Source organism: Paramisgurnus dabryanus, chromosome 1, assembly GCF_030506205.2.
Source record: "Paramisgurnus dabryanus chromosome 1, PD_genome_1.1, whole genome shotgun sequence".
Classification (NCBI taxonomy): Eukaryota; Metazoa; Chordata; class Actinopteri; order Cypriniformes; family Cobitidae; genus Paramisgurnus; species Paramisgurnus dabryanus.
In genome coordinates, this window is record NC_133337.1 from 59,045,490 (window position 1) to 59,072,241 (window position 26,752).

Genomic DNA, 26,752 nt, shown 5'->3' on the forward strand with positions numbered 1-26,752 from the left:
CACTCACCCGGCGCTTTGTCAGGCACCGTCGGATCTTTAATACGCTTGAAACTATAGAGCAGGTCATGAAAAGATTCACGGAACTCATGAATCGTTTAAAATTGTATTTAGTTTAGACTTTCGTCTAAAGATTATAGTATTGCCGTCTCCAAAGGTTATGGCTCAGATCATTGCTTAAACTATACACGTATACGGAATATTTCATTAAATAAATTGTGATGTTACAAACAAATGTTTTAATCGTAGCATTGTTCATGATTTGTCTAAATCTAAAATAAACATTTACTTTTTTGACACCGTAATGGGGGATTGTTTTACCAACATTGAGTTTTAGAAATCTTTAATCGCTTTACAACACGCACCCCTGTGAAAGAATGCAGGTCTTGTGAGAAAGGAGGGAGGAAGGGTGAGAGCTGACATCAAATGTCGAAACACGAGCTGTCACACACGAGCCGTCATTAAACATAACAGCATACGCTTGACATAAAACACATACACAGGAAAAAACAAACCACTAAATGATCGGTCATAAAACGATAAAACACTCGCTGTCTAAAGTTGACAACTTGTACAGATTTTGATTGATGGTCCCACCCCCTGCCAAACACAAGCTGTCAAAGAAGTCATAAAACACAAACTGTCAAAACACCATCTGTTAAGGAGTCATAAAACACAAACTGTCATAAAACCATCTGTTAAGGGTCATAAAACACAACCTGTCAAAACACCATCTGTCATGGGGTCATAAAACGCCATCTGTCAAGGGGTCATAAAACGCCATCTGTCAAGGGGTCATAAAACACGACCTGTCAGCGGGTGGGGGAGGGGGTCATAAAAGTTTGACGAATGGTGTACCACTATAACTACTCTGGTAATGCAGTTAAAATACCTTTATATATATATATATATATATATATATATATATATTAGCCTTCAATTTTAAGGTCAGTTTTGTAATGTCCCAGTTAATCAGTGTTTTACGTGTTTGCTAGATTTCCTATGGTAATCTTAATCATTTTACCTGTAATTGTTAAATTATTATTGCTATACTATAGCATTTGGGTATTAATTTTGGAATCTATGCAGCAAAAAAATAAAATAAATAGAAGACCAAATTTTAAATGCTGGGTATGGTGGCGTTTTATTTTTAATAAAATAAATCTATTAACATATACATTGTAGTTTTGGTGCCTTTAAATTTTTGGATGGATGCGCCTAAATTTTTGCTGGTGCTCCTAACTCTTTAAAGTTGGGAGCACCAGTGCTACCAAATAAAAAAGTTAATTTTGAGCCCTGCTACATACACCGAGGGTCCCCTTATGTGGAAGTCGCCATTTTGTGCCGTCATTTTCTATAGAAGCCCTTAAAGCAACACTATGTAGTTTCCATGTAAAAATGACTTACAGCTCCCCCATGTGGTTGAAAAGCGCAACAGTGCCTGGTATCAGACACTCTTCTGCAGGCAGGGGGAGGGGCGGGGCTGTGTGCTCTACCCTTCACCGCCACTTTCAGAGTGTGCTTGTAGCAGCTAGGAGGCTGCTCAGGTTGCAGCAACAGTACAATTTGTCCAGTTAAAAGTTGTCCTATCACTGAAATAATTTTAGAGACATTATTTAAAGGTAAAAAAACTACATAGTGTTGCTTTAACAGACAAACTTTTTTACTAAGTTGTGTTCGTCGATAACATGTTTTTCTAGTGGTGGCCACCGTAGCTTCTCTATGTGTTTCAAAAACAAGGGTTTAGCAGTGGACTGAGCCGTTGGTTGCAATTTGTAACCTCACCACTAGATGCCGCTAAAATGTACACACTGCACCTTTAAAATTTAGCTTTCTGTCATAAAGTGTGACTGTCTCATTGAAATCGATGTGTATGTTATTACATTGCTCCTGCAGCGATGTTTAAATAAGCCAAACTCTTGCTCCACTGCTGTGCTTATGAGAGAGCAAAAGCAAGAGATACAGAAAGTAAAGTGCAATTTACCAGATTGATCTTTTTTACCATACGGGTATTGTCTAAAAGAAACAGTTCACAGAAAATTAAATCATCATTTCATCAACCTTATATACCTAAACATAAAGATAAAAAATGTAAAGACCGCATTATTTACTGTCAAGCCCAGTCTTTCACTTTAGCAATATGGCAAAGATCTACACTGTCAGAAACAATGGTTAAAAACCTGCCCCTAGCTGTCACTGGGGTGGTACAAAAGTAAAGTACACATTTACAGTTCAAATTAGTACCTAAGACGTACATACTGGTACTGAATCTACATATCTTTACCTAAATGGTACATATTAGGACCCTTTCAAAGGGGGCACTGCCCTAGTGAAAGCTTTTTCTGACAATGTACCTGGATATTCTTAAAATGTTTGCCTTTTGTGCTTCAAAGAGGAGAAAGACATCATATGAGTTGGGAGTGGAAGCATATGATGGTGAGTGATGTTTTGGGTGAACTAGTCCTTTGAATTTATTCTAACTTAAAGTGCCATCTGGTGGAGATATTGTGAAAAAACTAAAAGGTACACAGAATAAAGCTGTGAAAGCTCTAACCTCAATAAGGTATTTTTATCTGACTCATCCACACTGACAGCTTTGATAGTAGATACTTGTTTATAAGTTTACTTTGTGAACAACTCCCCTGATGGTTATATCAGAGTGTTTAACAGGTGTGACCAGACAAGATGTTTCTATGTAATTGCCTCTATGCAGAAAGAGAAAGAGCTGTTTAAGTTCAGAAAATTCTTTATTAGAGTTACACAATGCAGAAATAGCATGAATGTATTTTCTGTAAATGAAATTTTGTAAATATGCACTGTGAAAAGTGCTACACAAATAAATTTGAATTGAATTTTACTGTTGGAATTTTTTGACATTGCATATTATAGTATGTATACTAAATGTATGTACACTAAATGCGTTGTCTCAGAATCCACACATCTGTGTTATTATTTTAATACAAAATTAACACAAAATGACACATAATGTGTTAAAAGCATAACACAAAAAATGTGTAAAAAATTAACACATCCTTTCTTAGAGTATACTTTTACATAACATAAAAAGTAGGCAGTTTCTAGTACTTCACTCCAGACATAGTAGTCACTATCAATTCTGCATTGCCTATTTCCTTATTCTGTTGCATTAGCATCAACCCTCAGCAACAGGCAATATTCTAATACTGTGTCTTTCTTGAAACTGAAAAACATCAACTCATTGGCAAATTTATCTTTACTTTAAATTTTGACTCAGGTCCACCAAAAATATTTATTGTTATTGTCTACATTTTAAGAAAAGTAATAGCACAACATAAATATACACCCCTGTTTAAAAGTCACCTGACTGAAATATTTTAAGATTTAAGATTAAGATTTTAAAAGCATTTAAAAACAAGAAAATACACTACATATACAGTAGCAAATTGTGCAGGTTACTCAACTGTATACTGCATGGGTCTCCAAACTTTTTTGTTCAAGGGCTTCCACAATCAAAGGCGGACACTACTTGTTTTTCTTTGGAAAACATACATTCCAAAGCATATTATCATAATTTTTACTCCACTACATTTCATAATTTCAAGTTTTTGGTTTATATTTAATATTAAACATCTAATTTTTTTTACTTAAGCATTTAAATACTGCATTTAATCAAACATACTTTATTAAGCATGTGGATTAGCTGTCTTTATTTCAGTGACCCTAAGTGCATTATTAAAACACTAGCTGTCAACCGTCCCCCATATTTAGTTCATCATTATAACAAAAAAAGCATTTTAACAATAGTCAATAACCTATACCCTTATAATGGATTAATGTCAGTTTTATTTAACTGTTGAGGCTTCATGGAAATGCCAGAGCAAAGGTCACCAGAATAGGTGGAGAAAGTCCTTCAATGTGAAATGGCTGTTCAAGAAAGGATCAAACTAATTAGAACTTAAAAAGTAGTTCTGTCATAAAGTCTTATTGAAATCAATGTGTATGTTATTACCTTGCTCCTGCTGCGATGTTTAAATAAGCCAAACTCTTGATTGACAGCTCCACTGCTGTGCTCCTGAAACTCACTGTTAATGTAGGTTTGCACTGTGATTTGGTAACAGACTGATCTATCAGACCTCATACAGAATGGGCGAGTTGCTATTGAAGACTGTGACACAGCGGTGTCCCAGTGTCTCAATCTCTACAGAGAAAGAAAGAGAGAGTTAGAGAGAAAAAGTTGGAAGAGAAGAATAGAAGGACAGATTGTAAAGAGCAATTTACCATACTGATGTTTTAAAGGAACAGTTCACACAAAATTATCTAATTTCATCACCCTCAAATGCTTAAACATAAATATGAAAGATTTTTCAAATAGACCAATAATAGATTTTCACTGTCCAGGTCAGTTTTTCACTGGACGCACGCGCTTGTTGCGGTTACGGGTCTGTACGGAATTTAACTTCCAGTCTCTGTTAATGGTACACATTAGGACCGTTTTAAAGGTACTGCCCCAGTGACAGCTATGGATGATTTTGTTCTGACAGTGTTCCTCGATATTCTTTAAAGATTCACCTTTTGTGCTCCAAAGAGGAAAAATCATCATGGGTTTGGACTTGAAGGATATACAGTAATAGATATGAGTGAACTAGCCCTTTGAATTGATTCTAACCCAAAGGCTATCTGGTGGAGACATCGGGTAATGAAGCTGTAAAGGCTCTTACCTCAATGGAGAAGCTGTATGTATCTGATTCGCCCATGTTAACAGCTTTGAGTAGAAAATAAAAGCCGTAGAGGCTGATGGTTTGAATACAGCTCTCTTGTTCCTAAAGGGTAACAGTGGAAAACACATAAACACACAGACATAGCTTTAAAAGCATTCAAATAGACAGCAAAGCCATTAAAGAAAATTTTTCAGCCTTAATGTTATTAAAAGTCTCACCAAGAATTTTAGAAAGTTTGACCACAACACACTGGCCAAGTTGACTGTTACGGGTTTTCTAATGGTAGAATACCAAAGGTTGCTATCTCTATAATTAAAGTATCTCTACTGAAAGTGAACCGCAGGTCCAAGGAAGCTGGAATTTTTCAGCACACTTTCATGTCATTGGCTATATCATTGGCCATTACAGGTAACAATTATACGATTGATGATCGTTAAGTTAAAAGATCATTGCATATGGAAAAATGCATTAATTGAGATCCCTAATTGAGACCACAAGCTAACTAAAGCTGGCAAACTGAGCATATTCGTGTCTGAATTTTATGCGCGAATGAAGCGACACTTGCGTCTGGTGTGAATGAACAGTTATAAAGCTTGAAAGAACTTGGACGTTTTCTAAAATAACTGAAAATGTGTTCATCTGAAAATGATGGACATAATCTCGGTTGGCTTCAAGGTGAGTAAATAATGTTGTAATTTTCATTTTTTGCTGAACTATCGTTTTAATGCAGCTCAAAAATGCATTGCCCTCTCCGGAAAACTACCCCTTAGTTGCTGGACCTGACATTTAACACCACAACATCTTTCTAAAGACCGCGACTGTGTTCTTGCCACTTCTCACCGGATGTATTCAAGCCATTTAGTTGAATTAAAGAACTATTAGGTGCTGGTAGTTTTAAGTGGAGATTAAGCCAAATGCCGTGCCTACAATTTTCTCTCACAGTATGGTCTGTGTTTTCTGTATTGTCCTCATCGGTTGCTCCGGTTTAAATAGGAAAGGCTGAACCGTAGACATCTTGTAAGACAAATAAAACAAGCGCCTTCTGCCACCTGATGTGCATGTGTATTATAATCTGTTTAACATCTTATTTTAGGATTAAGAGAATGGGTTTGGACTGCAACCATTTGACGTCATGTAGTTTGAGGCAAAGAAATGTCGGCCTCCTAGTAATTTTTTTTTTTAATTTATAAAACCTCTAATAGTTACTCTGTTTTTAATCTTACATTTAATAGCAAATCTAAGTGTAAATCTATACAAGTCTATATAGGCGGGGTAACCTTTAAAGAGACAGTTCACCCAAAAAACAAAAATTTACTCATTTACTCACCCCTATGTTGTTACAAATCTGTACACATTTCTTTGTTCTGATGAACTAAAAGGAAGATTTTTTGACAAATGTTTGTAACCAAAACCATTTGTGGACCCCATTTACTTTCATAGTATTATTTTTCCTTAGTATGGAAGTGAATGGGTTCCAAGAATGGTTTGGTTACAAACATATCTTAAAATATCTTCATGTTGATCAGAACAAAGAAATGTATGCAGGTTTGTATTGTAATAACATGAGTAAATGAGTGAGTAAATGAGAGCAAAATTTTCATTTTTGGGTGAACTATCCCTTTAAGGGGACAGAAAAGTGCCATGGGGTTTTTCCTTTTGAAGAACTTAGCCATACTGTATATGCCATTACAAACAGCTTTAAGATCAGTGTAAAATTGTCTCAAAGTATACCGCACCTTATCAACCAACATTCCAAACCGGACTGCTTGTTTGGAGAAGTCAGTTATGGCCATGTCACCACCGCTGTAAAGCTAACATCACACAGATTTTTACTTTGAGTACAAACCAGTTAAATTTCACTTGCAAATTTATTTGCCTAAATTACAAAATAAAAGTTCAATTTAGAGTTAATAACACATATTATGCTACAATAAAAGTAATATTAAGCTATATTGTTTAATAAAAAAATTGCTTTACCAAAAATTTAACAAGTACAATTTTTAATTATTATTTTCATTCTTTCTATAGAGCTTAACTGATATTAAACCTGGGACAATTTAAACTTTTTTTTAATATTTAGTCTAACTACAAGCAGCTTATTAAAAATGAATGTCTCTAAGTTACATATAAAAATGTGTTAATGGAGATGCTTACAGTGTGGTAATGATTGGACAGAATATGCAGTAAACAGGCTTCAGGAAACACTCTGATGTTGTGCAGCTCCTGTAAATGATGCCCTGTGACATAATCACACATGATCAGCACAACAGCTTGGACAGCTACAGAACCACACAAACAAGTTTATATACACATTTACTTTCATTAATACACACTCTGTTCAAAATGCACAACAAGAGTGGATCGTAAACGCTGCTTGTTTGATTGTTGAACTATTTTCTATAGACTGTTCCATCAGACGCACACACGTTGCTGCGTTTACGCCCCTGGGCCGAAGATAACTTCAGGTTTGTGCTTGTGTATCATTCTGGCTAACAATAAAATGACCTCTGGAACAAATTTGTTGTGGAAACTAAATATGTTTCAGTTTTCAAAAGACGAGGAAAGATAGTGAGCATGGATCATTGGACATTATTGTTGTAAACACATACACATAATGTTTGTTCTGAATAGCTGATACTTTGTCTTTGGGTGAAGGTGGGTCATAAAATCACACAGATGTGGGTCATAATCACACACAGCTGCAAGTTTAGTGGGCAATGTTCTGAGCACGGCTATAAAGTGAGGTTACAGGTAGTACACATACAGTCAGAGAAAATGGCCACCAAAGCTGTCATTGGAGCAGTACCCGTTAAAAAGGTCCTACTTGGGACTCTTTGGGCCAGATTTAGTAACAGCTTGTGCCAGCGCAAACCATCATTTTGTCGTTAAAGAGCACCTATTGTCCGATTCATGCTTTTAGATTTCCTTTGGTATGTAAGTGTGTATTAGTACATGTTAATGATATGCCACAGGTACAAACCCCAAAGTAAATGATGATGTGAGTTATCGTCTCCAACGTAAATCTCTTTTTTTGGACTAGAACAAACACACGGATTGTAGGCAGCAGTTTACTTCTTGGGATTGGTGATGTAGACAAGACCAACATTATCATAATTCCTCCCGCTTCGGACTCACAGCCTGTAAGTAACTCCTGTTAGCAACTAAATCTTTCAAACATGGTAAGGAGAGTCGCATTTCCTGCTGACGTCAGAGGTATTCAGGCCAATTACAATGTACAGATTAGCCGGCCAATCAGGGACACAGAGCTTTTCAAATCCGTCCGTTTCAGGAAGACAGTGATATCTGGAGCTACAAAAATGTATGGTATGTGAAAAATAATGTTTTTTTTAACCAAACCACCCAAACACATTAAATAACAGTTTTTTAGCAATGAAATAGGTGCTCATTAAAAGATGACTGTCTGGATTTACTAAAGATGCGCAGTGAAAATCTAGTTATTTTTGTGACTGACCTTATTGCATATGCATGTCAAGGAGTTTCCTTTTCAGACGCAAAATTTATAGGAGGAGAATATTAAAATGATTCACGCCACATGATTTACTAAGGTTTGCACATGTGATATGACCGGTATTTGCCCATATTTGACACCAATGAAAGCATGTCTTAAATCATTTTGTGCTTGGCTGCAATTGTAGCTGATAAGAGGAGGCTTGGCAGAGACAGTACAAGGCAGATTATCTTTTTGTAATGCCAGAAGAACATATTATTCAAAAATAATGTTTGCCAAGTCATGTTATTTTTTATTTGAGTCACAGGAGAAGTCACACAATAGCAGGTGTTTCAAAACTTGTAAACTTTAATTTTTTTTAAAGTTTAATTTTTTTACAGTTCTTTTAAGTGTTCTTTGGATTTTACACCCCGAATTTTGTCTGTGGTGCTGAACTCAAACACATGTGGCGTTAGTAGATCACCCACCTGAGGATCAGCTCTGCTTATTTGGGACCCTGAACTATTTTGCGCTGCTCTTAGTAGATTGCATTGGTCATTATGTAAATCAGCTGTAGTGCCTTTTTTTAATAAATAACCCGCAGATATTACCACTCCCATCTGTGCTTTTTTGGAATTGCGCTCTTGTTCTAAATTGCCCCATTTAGTAAATCTGGCCCTTGGGTACCACTCCTCTGACTTACTAATATGAATTATTTATGTGCAAAGGGTACTGCCCCACCCCGGTGACAGCTATGGAACATTTTTATTTTTTTCGAAAGTCTATAATGTTCGGACAGTAAAAATGAAACACATTTTGTCAAATAATCTGCTTTTTGTTAAACAAAAAGGTTCATGCAAACCAGAGAGGAGATTTTAAGAAAATCTAAGATGAACAGTTTTAATAGTAATGTAAGGGACATCTAAAAAGATCTAAAATGTCATAAACCTTATCAGACTGACTTATGAATATTAATTAGGTGGCTTAAAGGAATATTCCGATTTCATAAAAAAATCATGTCATCCAAGATGATTATTTCTGTCTTTGTTCAGTTGAGAAAAAATTCCAGTATCATTCCAGTAATACGGTTACACATCACAAGGCTAGTGCAAGACAAGAAGTTGTGGTTTAAAAGTACTATTTTTGGAAAATGATGATTGTTTTGCTACATAAGACCCTTATGCCTCGTTTGAGATTGTTTAGAGCCCTTTGAAGCTGCATTAAAACTGCAATTTTAAACTGCATTGAAATTGTAAACTGTTGAGGTCCACTAAAGTCCAAAATATGGAGAAAAATCTTGGAATGTTTTTCTCTAAAAACTTAATTTCTTCTCGACTAAACAAACAAAGACATTAACATCTTGGATGACATGGGGGTGATTAAATTATTGGGATTTTTTATGAAAGTGGAGTATTCCTAGTAGTGTATTTTCCTAGATTAGGTAGTAGTGCCTTAAAGATATTGCTTAAAGAGAAAATCACATACATTCAGTTATGCCATGGAGTCGAAGAGCTTGAAAGATTGTGATGTATTTTTGTCCATGAGGCTGTTCCAAGAAAACACCTGTTTCCCTGAACAAGAGGAACACATTATGGAGAGACGCAAATAACATTACATACAGTTTGTGCACAAAATCAGCAAAGCAGCATCAAGGTTATTTCTAATAGACTTGGCACATGTAACTTAATTACTGTAATGTCCTCAACACATTCTGAATTCACTATGTTTGAAAATATACTAATGTGCCATCTGCTCTGTGCTACTCAGGGTCTGTGGTAAAATGTTGTTTTTGACTGCTTACACTATAACACTGTATATGTAGTTAATATCTACCTGGAGAAGAAGTTGATGACAGTGCTGTGTGCAGGTAAGGTTTGTTTAAGTGGGTTTAACTGCAGGTACAGCCAATGCAGTACTGTCCTCGAGAGATCATACTCACTAAGTGTAAACAACCTACACAAAAAAAAGACAAAGTTACCTTGTTTCCTGTTGATTTACCCATCTGTTCATTTTCATGTGTTTTTTTAATAGTCATTATGGCTGCAGAAGGTGATTTCAAGTACAGCAAAGTGCTTAGGGAAGTGCGTCGATGGAAAATACATTGATCATATGCAGAATGCATTTTAACCCTGGAGAACCCAAGAACCCATTTGTTTCCAATAACAAATTTGACCCCGTGGGTTCTCCAGGATTAATAAGAACATTTACAGTTATAATAGGAGTTTATAATTCTCCTAAAATTTAAAAGAAAATAATTATACCTTGCAAGCCTGAAGTGTTTTTAAGACAATAAAGAGTTTCACTCCAAAATGATATCAAATATAATTTGTTGTTACAAATTCATGCTCCTCTTTAGTTTCATTGCAGAAAAGTAAGTCAAAGGTGTGGTAAACATAACCACAGAACTGTATATTTGGGGTAATTTTTTTGTTTTTTATTATTGAAATAGGACAAAGACATGTTTCTGGTAGAGGTCTTCTCGTGTCCAAAGACATCTACCCAACCCGAAATGACCCGACATGCATAAATCTTTTTTTTTTTTTTTAAGAAAGACCCGACCCGAGACAAACCCGAGAAAATTAGACCCGAGTCCGACCTGACACATGCAGTGTAAATAATTTTTAACCAACTGGACCTGAATGTAAACGGCACCATCGTGTGTCCAGTATGCAGCCTTGCACGCGTCAGTCAGAAAGAAACAAATTAAATTTTCATTTGTTATCTGATGACAACACCAAGCTAAGATGTGCATTTAAAATTGATTGACAGGTCTGGCTCAACAAATATAAACCTACCGCCAGCCACACAATGTCGCAAGTGCTCTTGGTAAACAAGGAGGGGTTGGAAAAGGACTCAATGCACACACGTGAGATAGTTCCGGTCTTCTCGGGTCTGTCTGGCCAAAACACATTCAACTTAATTACCCGAAACCTGATGCCGCTAATATTATACCCGACACGTGGAACATTTAGACCCGAACCTGCTCAGGTCGGACCTCGGGTTTTCGGATCTAAGTGGACCAGTGAAGACCTCTAGTTCCTGGCAGGGTTTAAAGGGATAGTTCACTCAAATATATAAATTCTGTCATCATTTACTCAACCCCAAGTTCCAAACATGTATACATTTCTTTGTCCTGCTAAACACAAAGAAAGATACTTCATTCACTTCCATTATAGTAAATAAAATACTATGGAAGTCAATGGTGCTCTTAAACTTTGGTACAAACATTGCACAAAATATCATCCTTTGTGTTTAACAGAACAAAGAAATATAGGTTTAGAACACAAATAAGGGTGAGTAAATGATGACAGAATTAACATTTTTTGGGTGAACTATCCCTTTAAGATGACTCCAAGTTCATAACATGGCAATCAAACAAGATTATGATATTATGATGTGCTACAATCATTATGTTTAAATGTACACCATGAGACACTTGAAATGATCCATTTAGAAAAAATATGATACCTTGGACTATGTAAGGTCTTGAGCATGAGGTCAAAGGGCAAGTCTTTGAGATTAATGTGACAGGAGAGATCGGTCACTAAGAACAGCTCCAGCCAATGCTCACACAATCTCTGGAGGCCTGTTTCTTTAAACTGAAACATCACAGACATTTTACATGCACCAACTTAAGAGCCAAGGTTTCCCCCTGCTGATCATTTAAAGAAAAACAGGATGGCATGTCATACTTTTTTACATTTTAGACCCCCCCTTTACCTTACAGGACACCTCATGAAAGCTACACACAGTCGAGGATGATATATTTGTCGTCATCTCTCTAAGACACCTGTCAATCATATTCATATGTTAATCACATACTGTTTACTTCAGAATCAGATAGGATATAATACTTAATATAAAATATGTGACCCTGCCTGTAAAAACTGTGAAAATGTACTGTTTTCTACATAAAATCATAATGCATAATGTAAATAACAGTTTGTGAAAATATAACCTTGATATCTTTAATATTGACCGAGTAAGATCATGTCAAAGATTGAAATAAATGTCTGATCAAACTTTGATGTCATAATCTCATCATTCGATTATGAGAATTTAGCCATGGTTTCACAGACAGGGTCACATAGATCACTATATATTCATAAATGTAAAACTAAATACGTCAGTGTTCCTGCATGTAGAGAATTTGCTTTACTTAAAAGATTAGAAATTAATTAGAATTTGAAACTTTTTCCATGACCAAGGGAGAACTATGATACAATGCATGTTGTAGTTGTAACTCAGTTGGGTGGAACATGGTTTATCTTATGTGAAAAATATTTTTCAGTGACTGGCTGCAGTGCCAAAGGTTACATCAAGTTCCACCCAGTCTTTCCGGTTATGAATGAGTCTGGGACTGGAAACGCAAACCACCCTAGAGACCAGGGTGTGGATTTTACATGACCATAATTAGTGTAAACAACTGCAGCAGGTTTGCATGTTTTGGACATACAGTGAGATCATTTATTAATATTCATAAAGCAAAAAGCCCTCATCTGAGTGTTAATGAAAACAAACCATAAAAACAACATGTTTACACTTACTTTTGGAAGAGATCTGACATCCCCAGTAAGGTTGCGGCAGAGATCACACCCTCTCCCCATTCCTCCGGCTGTTCCTCGGGGTCATAGAGCATCCGCAGGACAAATGACAGAGCTGGATGAGAGCAATTTTTCTTACATAATAATTTCCTTCATAACTGTCATGCTCTATTATAAATCAATATCACAGACTAGAAACAGATGTGACAGCAAGTCGATAGATGACAGGAAAGACAGGATGACACAATTTCCAGTGACAACATGATAAATATATTGTTTTGCGCTTACCCTCTTTAGTGATGGAGGAATCTTTGACAGCCAGCCGGAGAGTCAATGGGCCACTGAGATTTTCCTTACTGTAAACCAGACCTCTGTCATACCTGCACAGAGAACTTCCAGCTCTGCTGCCCTGACCACTCGCTACAATCACAACAAATCACATATGAGTATTTTTAACTTTTAATGTTTATATCTTGGATTCTAACTTTTGTTTTCAAAGTGTTTGTCATCTAAAAGTCCTCTTAATCTTAACATTGTTAATACTTCCCTTACAGTGTTGGGCAAGTTACTTCCAAAGTGTAATACATTATATATTACAAATTACTGTCATTTGAAAGTAATTAGTTACATTACAATATTACTGACTCTGAACTGTAATGAGTTACACTACTTTTGCGTTACTTTTGAGTTACTTTCATCAAAATAACAGAAGTATGACTAGGCATTATAAAATGTTAAAATGCAGTTTATTGATGCTTATAAATCTAGAAGTTATGTGTTGGCCCTCGAGCTTTGAATAGGCACAGTGAAGACTTATGGCAAAAAAACAGTAACAATGACTGTCAGAGTCATAAACATAGACAAATGATCTGGTAAAAGTCTGGTAAATTATGGTAGACATACCAAACACAATAAAGCTAGAGCCCACTGTAATGCAAACTATAGACTAATAACATGGCAAGACATGCAACCTCTTTTCATTTCTATTCTTTAATTCACTTTTAATTCAGATTCACAGCACAAACCTGGCATGCATTGGGTTGACACAACTTATCAAAAGTGCTATTGGAGGATCAGGCCTCAAGGAAAACAGCTCATTTCAGTACAATATAAGGATTACATGTAGACTAACATATAAAACATAGACAAACAGAGGAACACTGCTTTTTGCCAAACAATGGTTCCCATACAAAGGCTGGTAAAAACTTTAAACAGTGATGTTTAAATATACTATTTAAATAACCATGTTTAAGTCTACATTAATGTTATGTTGTAGTTTAGGTTGCTGTTTGTAATAAAACTGTAGATAGCATAGGAATAGCCTAGCAATCTATTATGCATATGGACTGTAACCATAGCAACGTTAGCTTACCTTATCATTGCTGGTGTGGTGAAATGGATTTTACTGGCAAGATTTTTAAAAGTCGCTTTACTTCTGAGGTTCAAGCAGCACAGGAGACCGATAGAAACGTTATGTTGCTTTTTGCTCTCATTCGCAGAATTTTGCGTGTGCGGCGCTACCGGACCTGATTGCGACCACTTTAGGCAATGCTTATACAGCCGCGGACTTCCCAGATTCGGCTCTTTAAGAAACGCGTCAAATACAAAATTAAAGTAAAAATGAACATGCTGCATACAGCACCTGGAAACAGACATACGCTGCGTCCCAAACCGCCTACTTCCATACTATATAGTAGGCAAAGAGTACGAGAAGTAGTGCTTTTCGCCTACTATATAGTATGGATGTATGCTGTTTGGGACGCAGCCATTACTATTTTACCCGCAGCTTTTTCCTGTGTGGATGCTGGTCACGCGCATTGGTCAAAAAAAAAAAAAAAATAACACGTCTATTTTTGAAATGCATTGTTGTAACGCGCTCGTTACTAAGACTGTAACGAGTAAAATATTACCAAAATTTTATTAGTAATGCGTTATATTACTGCGTTACAGCAAAAACTAATATATTACTGTAATATATTATATTTTGTAATGCGTTACTCCCAACACTGTTCCCTTATTACTGGATTTGTAGCCCAAACCCTCAAGGTTGCTCCATCACCAGTCCCTAAAAAGCCTGGGTGTGATGTGTCCAACCTTAAACTATAGGCCCATATCTAATCTTCCTTTTTTGGCAAAGGTTTTGGAACAGGTTGTTGTGTCACAACATTATTCTCACTTGTCCCTGAACAAGCTATTAAAACCTTTTCAGTCAGGACATAGTACAGAGACTGCTTGGGTTGGAGTTATGAATAATCTTCTTGTCTCTGCTGACACAGGTGCCTTTACTATCTTGGTCTTGTTAGATTTGAGTGCAGCCTTTAATACGGTGTGTCGCTCTATATTGATTGAGAGGCTGGAGACTTGGCTTGGTATTTCTGTAACAGTGCTAGAGTGGTTTAAATCTTATCTTACTGATCGTACACAGTTTGTTGTCTTAGATAACAATAAATTCAATGTTGGACAGATTTGTTACGGTGTTCTTCAGGGGTCTGTTCTTGGCCCTATACTTTTTTAGTATCTATATGCTTCCTCTAGGGCAGATTATTAAAAAGCATGGTTTGGGGTTCCATTTTTATGCGGATGATACCCAAATTTATATAATCACGAAAACTAATATTATATTTATCTTGGCAACACTTTCTGAATGCTTGCAGGAGATTAAACTATGAATGTACCACAATTTTCTTAGATTGAATAGAGTTAAATCAGAGGTCATTCTAGCTGGCACCTCTGCTGCTGTCTATAATGAGGGAAATTTTAGTTTGCATCTTAATAAAAGTGTAATATCTTCCTCTTGTCATGTTCATAACCTTGGTGTTCTTTTTGATTCTCATCTCACACCTGATGCAGACTCATCAATGCATTTGTTACCTCTAGGGTTGATTATTGTTATGCCCTTTATATTGGCCTGCCAGCAAAGTCTATTACGCTTCTGCACTACATCCAGAACTCAACAGCAAGTGTTCTTACATATACTTGTTAGCAGATCTATGGTGTACCTAGGAATTTGCATTGGCTTCCGGTCCATGCGAGTACTCATTTTAAAACTCTCATTTTATCATATAAAGCTGTACAAGGAACTGCACTGTCATATATATGTGAATTAAATACGCCATATTTGCCTTCTCGATCTCTCCGTTCTGCTGACTCTTTTCTCCCTAAACAGCCTTGTTGCAGATAAAAAACTATGGGCTTTCTCTGTCGCAGCCCCTAGGTTGTGGAATGCACTTCCTTTAACAATTAGGAAAGCCTTCACATTAGGTAGTCTTTTTCACAGAGTGTTTATACTTTAACTTATGTCTTTCTTTTTAGATATGTATTATGTATAGTAACAACAGATAGAATTTTAGGCTTGCCTTGGAGGAGGGTGCCCTACATTGGCACTGGATTTTGGTGGGTTAACACAAATATATGTCAGATAAGGCTTTTCAAACAACTAACAGAATTTTTTTATGGCTGGCCTAAGTGCCAAAGCTGAGAAGAGGACATTTTGATGGGTCCACACCATTTCTCCTTATCATCCTTTAAAACCCCCTTCATCCAAAGCCAGGGTGATCGTTAAATTCCTTAAGGAAATAGCATGGCTATGAAGTATTGGCTTAGCAAAGAACAAGAATTTACATTTTTTCTCCAACAAAGTGGACACAAAACCATCACCTATTGAATTCATACTCGTTTAGAGACACTAGCATTCTGAATGACATCTCTGTGTTATAAAACTGTTCAAATGATCACAGTTATTAACATATGAATGAATGCATCCATGATATGGTATCATTTTGCTGTCATGTTTATACATTCGGGACAATCCCATATATTTTGGAAGTGGTTGGGTAAGTGGAAAATGCATAGATGAAATTCTTTAGACAAAGTTAAACTCTGTACTTTATGCTATGCAAATGAGTTTCTCACAGTGAAGAATGGTATAGGGCACATTCTGTGAGCTCCTTCTGACATCAACAGCCAATCACGGCTCTGCATTATGGCAGGCCCAATATGCAAACTCCTCCTTATAAGAAAAGTTATACAAGTAACTTTTTTTTCAGACATTCATCATTATGAGTCTTGGACCCTGTGCTAAGAGACTGAAACAGAGCCCCCAAGTTCTGAATCTCTCCCTGAGAGAGACAATAACAGTAACGCTATCATTCTGAGTCTCCAGCCCTATGCTTTTATTACCACTGTTTCTTCCTTATGTTTATAATACAGTTAAAGGATTAGTCAATTTTCTTTAAAAAAAATCCAGATAATTTACTCACCACCATGTCATACAAAATGTTGATGTCTTTCTTTGTTCAGTCGAGAAGAAATTATGTTTTTTGAGGAAAACATTGCAGGATTTTTCTAATTTTAATGAACTTTAATAGAGCCCAACATTTAATACTTAACACTTAACAGTCACTTAACAGAGTTTCAAAGGAATATAAACAATCCCAAACGAGGCATAAGGGTCTTATCTAGCAAAACGATTGTCATTTTTGACAATAAAAATAACAAATATACACTTTTAAAGCACAACTTCTCATCATGTAGATCCGGTCGTGATGCGCCAGCTGACCCCACGCAATACGTCATGACGTCAAGAGGTCACAGAGGACGAACGCGAAACTCCGCCCCAGTGTTTACAAGTGGTTGAAAGAGGACCGTTCCTACGTTGTTGTATGTCAACTGATACTAAATAAATGTCTTTGTGTCAGTTTATTGTTTAAAATGGTCCGCAAATGTGCGTTTTATATATGTAACACGTGACCTCCCTACTTCACTACGCATTTACTTTAGGTCGCGCTGGACCGGACCTAGACGAAAAGTTGTGGTTTAAAAGTACATATTTTTTATTTTTCTTGTCGAAAATGACAATCGTTTTGCTAGATAAGACCCTTATGCCTCGTTTGGGATTGTTTATAGTCCTTTGAAACTCCGTTGAAAAAAACTGTGCTCTATTAAAGTCCATTAAAATTTGAAAAATCCTGCAATGTTTTCCTCAAAAGACATAATTTCTTCTCGACTGAACAAAGAAAGACATCAACATTTTGGATGACATGGTGGTGAGTAAATTATCTGGATTTTTCTTTTAAGAAAATGGACTAATCCTTTAAAGGTTCTACAAGTTAGCCAGCATCTCACAAAATCCTTCAGATAAATTAGTTGATAAACTCCTTCCAATTTACACATTTTCTTATTTGTTGAATGATCTATTTTTAAGTGAAATTCTTTAGCTGGTGCCCCGAGGTAAAGAAGGGAGGGGTCATCTGACACATACGCACACACACTCGAGGTGAAACTCACTTCTAGTGTCCTGTGTATGGCATACTACCCAATTGGTGCCATGTGTGTAAACTCTATACATTCATTGGTGCCCGTGTAAAAATCACTACATATGTATTGTATTTTTAGTATCTGAGTTTTGTCTTAACTTGAAGATGAAAAAGTGCATTAGAAATAAAATGTTTTATTATTATTTAAGGTTACACAGCTTTATCACCTCTAAACCTCTGGATATCTTCAACAGTTAAAAATATGTTTAGGAAAATATTATCCATATAGCACATGGATAGCCACTATACCTGCTCTCTCCTGTTGTTGAACATCTCTATGCCTCTTGATGTTGGTATACAGCTTGAATAACGTGTCTGATTTGTTTAGGAAGGGGCAATGTAACTCCCATCTGCTCCCCAGGCACTCTAACACTGCATCTATGAACAATCACAGAGCAGACAGATATTATTTAGTTACTTTATTATATATTTTGTTCAAAAGCGTTGCAGTGGTTTTTTCATTGTTATACAAATGGCACTTAAGAAATATTACAGAGTAACTGATGACACTAGATGGGGGGATGCTAGGAAGTTCTTAGGTTTTTGTGGGAAGGGGAGGTGTGTACTTACTGGTACACCCCCAAAGTCTCTAAGATATTCCAGTTTGTATATAAATCTATTGGGTTTTATCTAACGGCAAGCTAAAAGCTGATATCTTACATAATAGCATCTGTCATCAACAAACTGCACAATTGAATGTCTATAGCACAAACATAAAAATGAGTTTTACACAAAAGTTTAATACTCACCATAAGATTAGAAAGCAGTTAAAATCAATAACCCTATATATGAGCAATAGTAATTCAATTCAATTCAATTTTATTTATATAGCGCTTTTCACAAAAGTCAATTGTTTCAAAGCAGCTTTACATAAATAGAAGCAGTGAAAAGCACAGAAAAACGACAGATAGCACAACAAAATACAAAATAAATTTGCTGCGGCTATGACTCAATATTATAAGTGCACGTATTACTAAAGCAACGTCTAGAAGAGGAAGCTAAGTAAAGCCCAAAATGGCTGCCATCCCGGGGTGAAAAACCCCCTAGGAGAAAAAAAGTAATGCTTGCCTCATTGAGTTAACAAAGAGATGGCATGATCAATACTTCAGTAATACCTGGTTTAGCTTTGCAGACCACTCTGCGAGAGAGACTGTAAAACTCTTTCTCTGGAATTCCAAGCGTTGAAGGCCATGTGACATCTTTGCTATATGTAAAGATAAAGAGAGACATTATTGCTGCATCTTTTCGATTGTGGATGCACACACACTAAACATACAGACACATTTTGTCCCCTCATTTTAATCTCACAAAGCCTCAGTGATAAATGTCCTGTGGTTCTCCCTGTAGTCTTTGTGTTCAAAGCCCACCAAATGGAAAGTTGTCATTCTCTAATGTACTATCCGCCCTCTCCTTAATGACAGCATGTGGCCTGGCAGGTATCCCATAGATCTATCCCCAGAGTGAGATAACCCGTCTCCCTCTCTCCCTGCCAGCCTTTCACTTTCATGCTAAACAGTTGTCACGGACGTCCACTTGCCCCTGGCGGCATACCAGAGACTGGTGCGTTGGCTGGCTGACAGCGGGCGAACCAGTCGTGGCAAAGGGGATTGTGGGCAGCCAGTGGTGTCCTCGTGCCAGCGGAGTGCCATGGGGTCAGCTGCAACAGAAACACACGGAGAGAGAAAATCTGTGCGTGTCCGTATGTGTGTGTTCAAAAACAGCCGTCCAGATATTTTAAGCTTTGAGCAAACATATGTCTTTGTTTGGTGACAGATGGTTGCTAATGCATTAATCACACAAAGACTTGATTTAGGATGATTAAAAAGTAAAAGTTACACAACTAAGACCTAAAGCCAACACTTTGGGCAAATAATATGTAAAAGCATGTTGTTAACTGAGATCACAGCTACCTTCTGAAATGTTAATTTATTACATGAGACGATCTGCTATCGATGTTCATGGCACTACAAATCAATTTATGTGTCTTTAAAGGACACATATTATGCAAAATTCACTTTTACAACGTGCTTGGACATAAATGTGTTTTGGCAGTTTTCACTCAACAATGAAAAAATCCACCAACTGCTTATTTTTGAATCACCATTAAACCAAAGCAGTCTCATTACCTATGCTGTTTTTGATTGACTTATCAATGTGAAATCACACTGATAAAGCCCCACCCACAGCCACTGACTGACAGTCCTGCAGAGTCTGTTTAATCTACACCATATCCCATCAAGCAAAAACCGAGATGTTGAATTGACGGTAGACCCAATATAGTCCAGCTATGCACTTTTACCTTAAATAACCTTGAATTTCGGTACATGCCATTTTTTGCCAAAATAACTTGAAGATGTATGATGTTCCAACATGTAAGCAAAGTCAACAAGTGTTCACGGTGTTTGCTTTTATTTGTTTTAAATGTATACGCATCGTCTACTCTTGGGCTATGGTAGACGTATATAAGACTTTTACTGACAGCCCAAATTTAGCCTCGTTTTAGCCAAAATTGCTTGCTGGCCTGGGATCCCAATAGCATTAGTGAGACACTATTGTCTCAGACTATGTTCACAGGAATAAGACCTATTTTAACTGAAAGCCCTCACTGTCTCTTTTGGTAAGTAGCTCATTTGCATTTAAAGGTACACACACGAAAACAGCATGTTTTTGCGCCCACAAATGGCACATTTTGGACATGCTATAATAAATTATCTGTTAGGTATTTTGAGCTGAAACTTTACAGACACATTCTGGGCAAACCTGAGACTTATGTCTTGTAAAAGTGGGAATAATAGATGCCCTTAAATCAATAAGTGAAAAAATATACTTAACCTTTAGAAAAATAGAGTAGGTTTCTTCAACCCCTTTATGATTATTGTATGAAAGCAAAATAAATTGATTTTGAACTGATTTTTCAGTAATACACATAAAAACAATAACATGCATTTATTGAAATATTTTGTAATTTTTTATTATTAATACATATTTTTTAAATAATGGCAGATTACGCTTAACAATTAATTTATTATTTTTTATTAAACTTAATAACTTAACCTCTGTTTAACAGAATAAAATAACACACTGTTGCGTTAACGGGAGCAAAATAAAAGACAGCAGTGTTGCAATCACTAATAATTTTTTTTCTCACTAGTGACGAAAACGTTTATCGTAGTACTTATGTGCTTGTTTTGTCTGTTTGTTTCATGAATAAACTCACAATGTGCTTTTGAACAGCTGAAACTCTGTAAAGCCTGCAGTTCTCTCTGCATGTTATTACGGTCGTCGTGGCTGGTCATTGTCATCTTTTGGTAATGTAATGAATAGGGGCTTGACGAATCAGGGAAGGATGCGCATTGACCCAGAAGATCCAATTAGGGAGCGAATGTGGGCAGCCATGCTTTTGTTTACAGTAAAGTGTCTATTTACTTCTGTCCACACTGCAGAGCAACCCTGGAGTTTTCAAACAAAAAAGGGTCTGCAGCGTTTACAACGGTCTCCGTTTAAGAGGGCAAAAACTCTGGAGTAGTGTGGATGCCACAATCTAAATTCCTTATGGGGTATTTTTAACCCAGTGCTGAGTAAATATTGGAAAGAACTAGGGTTGCCAACTTTTCACTCTGAAATATGGGACAAAATATGGCCTGTCGCATCAGTGCGGTTATGGTTTTTGTATATACTGTATTTAAACCATTTGTCAAAATGATAGCTAATCTCGTAATTAAATATTAATTTATATTGCTTATGCCTTGGCAACATACATGGTAGGTTTATTAATAGTTTGTTAATTTACAGCAGGTACTGTAGCCTAGTAAGCCTACTTTTAACACAGTCCTTTAATTGAACCATTACATTTGATAACTGTATAAAACAAAACAAAACAGGGTTAATAAAATGTTATCTAATAAGGGTAAATAAAACATTATCCTCTTCATGTTAAGCTTATGTGAATGACAAACTAAAACTTACATAGATTCTGTAAGTTTTAGGTTTGCAACATCGAAAACTTAAATTAAAACACACGTACAGTCTGTGAATCAGAAGCGCGAGAATGTCCTGGTAAAGTTGGAAATGCCTTGGGGCTTTTCAGATTGAGACGTTTTAGGCAGGTCTGTATCAGCGATTTTATCAAAATTGAGTCAAAAATTTGTAACTATGTATATCTTATACATGCACAAACAGCTAAATAACCTATTTTATAAAAAGCAAACATGAAATCGTATTAGTTGACCCTCTTAAACGTATTGATTGCTTTAGAAGGGGTCTGTGATTGGATGAAAGGTGTCTGAGATAATTATCTACTGCATGTGGTGCCGCAAGAACTGACAGGTGGATGACATCAAAGTACCGCAAGAGCATTTTGATAGCGGTCTCATCTGTATGATTCGTCAAATCCCTCTTGCGGGATTTTGATGTTATCTGCCTCTCGGTTGTGGCAGCATATGAAGTCGAATACGTTACTGATTATGTCTGTGTCGCAGTCAAAAAACAAAAAACAAACAGGACTCATGACGTCTAATACGAGACAGTTGGCAACCCTAGACAGAACACATGTTGGGTTGTTGTAAGTTGGTGAGAGGCAGGCTTTTATTTATAAACGAAACAAGATAAACCAAACCAGGGAACAAAATAATCCATAAGACAGAAACTAACATCTACATCCAACAAAGACTCACTGTATAAAATTAGCTGTAATTATGCAGCTGGTTGCCAGTAACTTTAACTTATTGTAGAAGATAAAGACTGAAAATGTTTCATGTTCATTTAACTTTGAACAAACTGTTGCCAGTAAATATCATAAATGTAAAATCTACAGTAAGTTACTGGCACCTAGTTTCCAGTACTCTAATTTCTACAGAAATTTTTAACAGTCTTCATGACCACTAAGTTCAGTGAACTTAAATATAAACATTTTCGGGGGACTCCCTACTCAATTTATTCAAGGGAACGAGTTTACTTAAATGAGTTCAGTCAACTTATTAGGGTTTTCAGTGATTTCAGTCAGTGCATTTTCATTTTAAAATGCATTTACTTTTACATCTGCAGTCTAAATTCTGCCAGATTATTTATAACCCATTGCTGGGTAAATAGTGGACCGAACACATGTTGGGTTATTGAATAAACCTATGATGAGTTGTTTTAACGCAATGCAGGGTTGTTTCAATGCAATACTGGGTTGTTTCAACTCATGGTTGAGTTAACAACAACTGTAACAGTCCTGGTCTTTTATTTTGAAGTCATGTAATCTGTCATCCATGTTTGTAGTTTTTTGTAGTTCTATTTCTCATTGGCCCTTATTTGATTGTTCCCCAGGTGTTACTTGTTATCTTGTTTCCCCATGTGTATAAATAGCCTAGTGCTGGAGTTGTCTAAATAATTAAACTCACTTGGTGTTCATAAAGACTGAACTTAAATTGTCATTTACACTGAATAACAAGATGAAATAAAATATATTCAGGACTGATTGTGTGTCAATGATTGAACTTAATTTGTCCCAAAAATACAATGAGTTGAACAGGCTCCATGTATACCAAAGCAAACACTGATAACCTGAACGGTGATTTCCCATATAACTATACACTGTAAAAAAAAATCCATAGAAATTGCAGTGTTATTGCAGCTGGGTTGCAGGTAATTTACCGTAGATTAAAATTTGTTATTTACTAGCAAGAGTTTGTTCAAAGTTAAATACATTTTAAATATTAACAAGTCTTTATCTTTACAGAATAAAACTATACGATAACAGCCTCATGCAAAGCATTCTGGGAACCAGAAATCATCATCAACCTTTTTCTGTTTTTTGCTTCAGATTTTGTTTCCCAGAATGTTCTGCTTGATGCTGTTTTTTTTAGTTTTACTCTGTAAAGACAAAGACTTTTAAATGTTTAATGTTCATTTAACTTTGAACAAAATGTTGCCAGTAAAAACATACATTTAAATCTACGGTAAGTCACCGGCAACCCAGCTGCAATTTCTACGGATTTTTTTACTGTGTAATTTACAACAAAACAGCATCAATAATACTTAAAAGAGTGTAAAACTCGTTTATATGTCCCATCAGTTGTTAGTTACTCTTTGAACAAGCGTAAATAATAAAAACATTTTCAGGCACAAAAGCTTATGGGTATTCCTTGTGACTTCTGTACTGATAATTTTAAATGAATTGCACTTAAAGTTTTTAGTTCAAGGTTTTTGTACGTTAATAAGTTAAATGAACTAAGATTGTTAAGTTATGGATCCAAAATAAAAAAATTAAGTAATGTTAAGTCATGATTACTTGACTTTTTGTGTAGGCCTACCTGTAAATCCCTACAGTGTGGGGACCAATTGTCACAACAAAGATAATAATACAATTAAATTTTTGGACTTGTGGGGACATTTTTGGTCTCCATAAGGAAACAAGCTGATGTTTGTTTTGATTTTGGTTACGAGATTATATTCCGCATAAAAAAATGGAAACGTGTGTATGCAGGGGAATGTAAAACATGATACGTAATATAAAATAACAGTTTTCCCAAACGTATCTAATAGTTCTCTCTCCACATGATTAGTGGATATTCTTGAAATGTGCCCTTCATATCTGTATGAGAAGCATTTAAGATGATTACAGCTTCTGTGTACCCATAGCTACAATCAGAAGCGTTCATTATAAGCAGATGTCTCTCATCATGTGCATCACCATTTCATCACAATATTCAGATTACTCTTATGCAGAATGACCCACAGAGATCTGGCACTGGAATCAAAAGCCATACAGTCTTTTTTATTTTCTGCCGGGTAAAGAGAGTTCATGTGCATGACTGCCAAGAGCTCTTAAACCCCTCTGGTGCCAGACCCCTCTAGGTACCATTTCTAAAATCTTGCCAGGTTTGTGACACCAGGTTTGGCGGCGTTGACATAGAGTCGTATTTGTATCACTTGGTCAACCCAGGATTCTGGCAAAAATACAGCATACACCCTGTGGCTTATGGGTAAAGCTAAGAGCATTAATACACATTGGTCACTAAAATATGAACGCACGTTTTAGACAGTATGATGTGTGTCATTAGTGGATAAATTCCATCTGCCTTGTTGTGTGTGCTTAGTTTAATTATTTAAGTGAGTTAAGATAACTTACTAGTAATACTAAAATTTTTGAGATGATAAGTGTATGTTTTAGGGTGCTCAGATACACAGATTATAGGGCCAAAGGCTGAAAAACATCCTGGACAGCTACCCATCCATCACAAGGCTAACACACATAGAGAAATACATTAAATAAGTATAAGTACCTTAAAGAACCCCACAGCAACATACTGTATAAATAATATATAACATCTGCACAGAACGACCCCCTGTCAGCTAGGACTCAAACTAGAGACATTCTTGCTGTGAGTGAAGAGTGCTTCTTAAAAACAAAGGTGCTCAAAATGATTTTTTCAGTGATATGCCATAGAAGAACTGTTTTTGGTTTCCTAAAGAACGTTCCTTAAGAAGCATTTCTGTGGATGTACCTTTCATGAACCTATATTTTTATAATAATGTTTGTTTATTGCATAGTACAGCCCAATATGGCTTACTTTTGGGGGGAGGGTATCCCCTATGTACAGTACTTTTTAGTACCACCTCCGTTGAGGTCATACTAAATACTGACTGATAGCTGAAGAATACATTTATTTGTGAAAATTGTTTTGTTTTTAATTTTGTGTACATATTTCCTGCATTTTCTGTTTGTATCTAAAAAAGGAGTGAAAAATAAATATGGATGGACATTAAAACTTTGCTAAAACAACAAAGCTGGTGATGGAGGCCTAAGACTTTTGCAGAAAACTGTATATCGTTTAAAGTTCTTATTAAGGTCATTATTTCATCCATGATTTCCAACACATGGGAATCCAGTTTCCATAATCCAAACTCTATAGACATGTGATTATTGTGATAACACCTCTCACCTGATTTGATTTTCCTATCCGATAACTGAATAGCAAACTCCTCTGCCCGCTGCAACTGTGCCTGGCCCAACAGGTCACAGCCCACAGCACCTGTCAGCTGCCAGCGGTTAGTGTACCCGGTCTGTGTACGCAGTGAACGAGCCGGCACCTGTTACAATCATAGAAAAACAGCAATAAGGATGTGCTGCACATTTTAATGGACATGAATACATAAATCAAATCATAAAGCAAAATTTGTAAAGGTTTTAACTTACGGCTCTTTTAGAGGTTTGCTGCGATATGTTGGAGGTGTAATGCATCAACCTGAAATTAATAAAAAATACTAAACATGTAAACCAATGAAGATTTGCATAAAAGAAATATTAAACCAATTTATTGCTTAAAGTTAACAAAAACCTATGGGTTTTATTGATCAAGTCATATTTTTTACATTTTATTTTTGTCAAACATTCTCTTAATATTATCATGAGCTTGTGCCATTTAATTTTTGATTCATATTAATGCTTGTTATAATATATTGCATGATAGATTACTGTAGTGTGACATATTGTATATCTCTTTAAAGCTGCTAGGAAAATATAATTAAAATAAATATAATAATAATTAACTAAATAATAAATATTTATAGCACTGTATTACTGTAGTACTGTAAGTAAACCTACAGTCCATGGCACATTAACCCACCTTGTATGAGACCTGGATGGCATGTTGCTGCCAGATAATGGACTCCAGCGGAAAAAAAATGTCCTTTTAATTCCAAATACTGCTTTTAGGGGTCCAGATTGACAGGCTAAATAATGTTCCTAAACAATCAAGGAATATT

The 26,752-nt window shown here is 36.1% G+C and overlaps 1 protein-coding gene across 1 annotated transcript; it reads right to left on the bottom strand.

Moving 5' to 3' along the window:
- Nucleotides 1–2,834: 2,834 nt before the first annotated feature.
- On the bottom strand, nt 2,835–26,228 carry btbd16 (BTB (POZ) domain containing 16). The gene is made up of 16 exons (XM_073814612.1): nt 26,184–26,228; nt 25,930–26,077; nt 19,553–19,658; nt 19,117–19,205; nt 18,246–18,379; nt 12,975–13,095; nt 12,690–12,801; nt 11,863–11,932; nt 11,611–11,741; nt 9,976–10,095; nt 9,628–9,713; nt 6,849–6,931; nt 6,431–6,505; nt 4,695–4,796; nt 3,986–4,174; nt 2,835–3,900 (listed from the first exon to the last, which is right to left on the bottom strand). Exons 1-16 carry the CDS (start codon nt 26,226–26,228, stop codon nt 3,838–3,840), a joined length of 1,674 nt encoding a protein of 557 aa, XP_073670713.1. The 3' UTR covers nt 2,835–3,837.
- Between the last annotated feature and the right edge of the window lie 524 nt (nt 26,229–26,752).

Excerpts from the sequence above, each read along its gene's own strand:
- btbd16 (XM_073814612.1), bottom strand. The coding sequence starts at position 26,228 with ATGCATTACACCTCCAACATATCGCAGCAAACCTCTAAAAGAGCC. Across the intron at positions 18,380-19,116 it reads GGTCTGCAAAGCTAAACCAG|ATGCAGTGTTAGAGTGCCTG; the intron begins GTATTACTGAAG and ends GATTGTTCATAG. Across the intron at positions 6,932-9,627 it reads ACTCCATGGCATAACTGAAT|GGCATCATTTACAGGAGCTG; the intron begins GTATGTGATTTT and ends ATTATGTCACAG.